This window comes from Spermophilus citellus (genome assembly GCF_964194105.1).
Source record: "Spermophilus citellus genome assembly, chromosome: 3".
In the NCBI taxonomy this organism is placed as follows: domain Eukaryota; kingdom Metazoa; phylum Chordata; class Mammalia; order Rodentia; family Sciuridae; genus Spermophilus; species Spermophilus citellus.
This window is the reverse complement of record NC_138184.1, coordinates 108750876-108755669: the sequence shown is the minus strand read 5'-3', so window position 1 is coordinate 108755669 and position 4794 is coordinate 108750876. Positions and strand designations below refer to the sequence as shown.

Here is a 4794-nt window from a genome sequence, read left to right as displayed (position 1 = left end):
CTTTGAATATTATATACTAGTACAAATTAATTTTATTTTATTGTATTATTTCCACATAACCTTTTATGTGATACATTAGAACATTTTAACTCAGTCTGCAAGACAATCACACTATAGTCCCCCCCTACCTTCAACAATTGAAGACTGAACAACTAAATATTATGGCACTGCTTATTTTGACAGAGTAATTCAGCCATAGTCTCTTTGGTAAACAATAATGATTGCCATGTTTTCCTCTTATAAGATTAATCACAAATGGTTCATTAATAGTAACATGCATGTGTTGAAGATGAAATATTACTTAAAACATTCACAGATCATACTTTGTCAGAAGAATTTAAATCAGTTGTGAACAGGAATAAGTTATATCAAGATCATATATAGAATTAAATAAAACAGGAAAGAGGAATGCAAACAGGAAAAAAATACAATTGTAATGGTACTGGTTCTGAAATGTTCTATTATTTTTACAAGATAGTCAGCAAGCTGAGGATATTTTCTTTCATAAGTATATCAGCTCTCTATTTCCTCTGTGAAATTCTGCATACTCGATGAGTAGTCATTTAGTTCACAGGGACATTAAAATATTCATGACGTGGCTCCTGTAGTAGATCAGCCTGCTCAATTGCTTTAAGGACATTTTTCTTGGATGTTTCCTGAACTTCCCCTCCCAAAAGAAACTCATCCAAAATAAAATAAGCCTTCTCGAAATTAAAGATGATATCAAGTTCACACACACTGCCAAAATACTTTTCAAGTAATTCCACATAACGATGAATTATTTCCAGGGTAATTAGTTCATTGTCCTGATCCTCAATAGCGCAGCAAAAATACAGACTAGCGTATCTTTTATAAACAATCTTCAGATCTCGCCACTCAAGGAAGCTGCACATTTTAGGTTTCCGTGCTAAAACGGTTTGAACAAGTTCTCTTGTGATCTTTTTCTTCTCTTTGTCTGAGAGTGGGACATACCATTTCTGCAGTCGAAGCTTTCCCTGACGACTAAAAAGCAACATAAACTGCATGGCGGCCGCTGGCCGGGGACGCGGCAGAGCTCGGCCGGCGGGGGCGGCGGCGGCTGAGCAATACTCTTATTTTTTGAGGAATAAAATTTAATTTTATTTTCATTAAGATTTATGAATATAGAGTTTTTATTTTTAAAATTATTCTTATTAGTTCTTTCTTGTTATACATGACAAGAAAATTCATTCTGACATACTTATAAAGCATGGAACATAATTTGTTCTAATTCAGTCCCCAGCACTTTTCCTTCCCCTCTCTTCCTCCCACCCTCTGTTCCCTTTTCTCTATTCTACTGATTTTTCTCCTGTTTACTTTTAGTTTTTTTTTTAACTAGTGTCTTGCGAATATACATGATTTTGAGATTCACTGTGCTATATTCATATAAATGTACATAGAAATGTCAGGTCTGATTCATTCATTGTCTGTCTCTATTCTATCCCTCCTCCCTTTCCTTCATTCATTTTTCATTCCATTTAAAAAGATAGTACCTGGGTGGGGTTTCTCAGGAGGTATAATAAATTCTCAAGATGGAGTGGACCCTTCTCTGCTTCCCCCATCCCCTGCTAATGTCCTCCCATCTCCCTACTCTAAGAATAGATACATATTCACCTGAACCCTGAGGACTCTCCTTTACGAGCTAGAACATATATTCCACTGCTGACTCTGGCTAGTGAAAGCTTTACAGTTCCATAGCAGCCAGAGTGACATCCTGACACCCATCAGTTTTCTTTTTCTTTTTTTTAAAGAGGGGAGAGAGAGAGAGAGAGAGAGAGAGAGAGAGAGAGAGAGAGAGAGAGAGAATTTTTTTAAATATTTATTATTTTTTAGTTCTTGGCGGACACAACATCTTTGTTGGTATGTGGTGCTGAGGATCGAACCCGGGCCGCACGCATGCCAGGCGAGCATGGCTACCGCTTGAGCCACATCCCCAGCCCCTACCCATCAGTTTTCTAAGTGACCTTGTGGGGGAGTTAGGCCTCTCTGCAAACCTGCTCTGTCTGTGGAATAGACCAATGTTTGTACAAAATGGGCGAGCTTGGTTAGGGTCCAGGATGCAGTCAGATGTGACCAGACTTGGTGAGCCATAGTTTGGATAATTGTAAAGAACTAGTTTTGGATAAAAAATACACATCTCAACTGCACCAAGAATGAGCCTGAGTATTGGCGTAAATGAATTCTCAATATACTACCAAGTCACTTATGCATAATATTTCCCTATTTGTCTTTACTCATACTGTATTTTGTATAAACATGATATTACCATGTTATATAAAACCCAACAACAAAAAATGTCAGGATCAACACAATAAAAATAAGAGAATATTAGGAATTAACAGATAATTTTCTCTATATAAAGCAAATGGGTTCATCACAAGTTATTTATAAAGGACCTTTTGAAAGGAAAATTAAATGTGGAAAATGGAACTTAAAAGAGGGAAAATAACACTGCTTCTTAAACTTTATTTGTCAATAATAATTTTCTTTTAAGGTTAATTCCTATCAGTACAGCTGTGGGTTAAACCACATTAATAGTGGAAAGCCTCTTAACTTCCTTGTGAAGCATCTGTCAGATGTCTTCCTGGCAAGTTGTGGGAAGTCCACATGGACAACAGCCAGTATCAATAGTTAATTTTGAGCAGGGCATCCCTTATGAAGGACCAAATAATCACTGGGCAGGGGCTGGGTATTCTGTTTCTGTTCTTGCACTGGTCTAGAGTGGGTGCATCTCTCTGTTTGTAGAGTAATAGTTGAAGATTCTACCATTGTAAGATAAAGTTGGAGCAGGTATCATGGACACATTCAAACATGATGTGATGCAGTGTCTGCATTCCACTGAGAGACATCAGGGGAGTGAAAGGATTGTGAAGATCATCTAAGATAATGGAAGTAAAGCTTGAGGAGTGTCCAGGACACATGCATGGGATTGCACAATTGCGAGGGTCGGAGAGCATTGAATCTAGCTTTTACACTGGGATCTGAAGGTGAACAATCTGACTGGCTCTATTATGGCCTGGCTGCTCCTCTCCATCCTTACCATCCTCACAGGTCAGGCATGAGCAGTGGTCAGAGCCTTATAGAGATCCTTACTGTCCCAACAAATCCTCAATTGCCTCCCAACTGGAGCCCTAGTAGTAATCTGTTTCACAGTCTGTGCTCTTCAGCTGCTCTCTGAATCTGCCATCTAACCAGTCAAATTCACCTGCAATCTGAGCAGCAAGTATAATGGCTGTATGTTTCTGGCACCAGAAGAGCCTAGCAAAAGGCCTTTGGGAAAAGATACAAGTAGCTAAGAGTATGTGGTAGGACCCAAGGGTGATGAGATATTCAATTGCTTCTCAAGCACAAGTTCTGTCCTGGATTCATAACTGATCATTCAGAACATCCACAAGATTGGGCCAAGTTAATGCCAATGCAGGGCAGACCATGGAAGTGGGAGCAGCTCAGTGTAACTCATGATGACACATGAGAGGGGAATCAAACAAAATCTCCAAGCTTATCAGCCCATGCCATAGTCCACTTTCGTGCCTTTGTTCTCACAGTTCATAGAAGCTTGTTGACACTCCTTTAGTATATTTTACTTTACCAAATATTTTCCTAATCTACCGCCAGTGTAATAGGATCATGTGTTTTTTCCTGAAGTACCTGGTCTTCATCCACAGCCAAGGGTTCCTGTGTTGCAGTGGGTTTCTTTAGGCTCATCTTGAAATATGAGAGTTTACACATGGACATGTGTCATTGTCACCATTCAATTAATGGAGTTTTTGATGCCAGGTTGAAGCATTTTATGCAGGTGCACTCCTGCTGCAAAATCATCTGCTCCTGTTAACCTTCACCCAAATTAAACACTGATGAACTGGAGACACAAAGCAAAGAATTACATATTCCCTGGAGTTACAACACAATAATCCTGGTCCACATGGTCATATATATACTAAATATTCACCTGGACTTCACCCAACTCCCATCACCTTCATAAGCACAGAGGTCTCAGAGAATAAACCACTTTCACACTTATCAGTGGATGTGAATGCAGTCACTTTGTTTCTCAGGCCTTGGGAGGAACCTCAAGACACATAGAATTGAAATGTCACTGATTTATGATGCAAACAGTGGTCACTCCTGGTTACATATGAGATTATCAGGCTTTCTCCTGAGACCCTCTTTGGATCCCAGTGTGATGACAAGGTTGAGGACTACCAGTCTACAGTGAGGCTCATTACAGTGAAACCCATATGGGGAATGGAGACATAAACATGCTTGTGACTTCAAAAAGTCCCCACAATTGTCTGGAAGCCTCCCCTCTTCCTTGTGTCTGCTCACACTCTTCCCAGGTTCACAGAGATTTTAGAGACCTTCCTTTGGGGTGACCTCCTGTCCTTCTCATCCCTAACATGGTTTTGTTTTCATTTCGGGATCCTGTTCTCAGCCTCTGCTGACTAATTGGAGCACTCATTGACCCTTTTCACAGGAGGGACAGTAAGTAACTGTCACCAGAATCTAATGCTCTCTAGCAGTCCAAAGGGGTTTCTTTCTACAGTGTTTACAGCTATGTCTCTAGGATACTTATTTGTGATGCAAACAGTGGTTACTCCTATTTACCTGTGAGGTTCATAAGCTCCCTCTGTGGGCCTAGCTGGAGGAAAAGATTGAGGAATACCAGTGTACAGTTGGCTCAGCACAGCAAAACCCAGATGGGGAACCAAGTCATAAACATGCTTGTGACTAAGCCTGGGTACAAACTTGATAATATGACATGATCATGAGACCAGA

The 4794-nt window shown here is 40.0% G+C and overlaps 1 protein-coding gene across 1 annotated transcript; it reads right to left on the bottom strand.

The window, feature by feature from the left end:
* Nucleotides 1-400: 400 nt before the first annotated feature.
* On the bottom strand, nucleotides 401-1077 carry LOC308645542 (AP-1 complex subunit sigma-2-like). Its single transcript, XM_081287750.1, has one exon. It carries the CDS (start codon nucleotides 1023-1025, stop codon nucleotides 564-566), a length of 462 nt encoding a protein of 153 aa, XP_081143876.1. The 5' UTR covers nucleotides 1026-1077; the 3' UTR covers nucleotides 401-563.
* Between the last annotated feature and the right edge of the window lie 3717 nt (nucleotides 1078-4794).

Bases quoted from the DNA above. Each gene is read 5' to 3' on its own strand.
- LOC308645542 (XM_081287750.1), bottom strand. From the start codon at position 1,025: ATGCAGTTTATGTTGCTTTTTAGTCGTCAGGGAAAGCTTCGACTGCAG.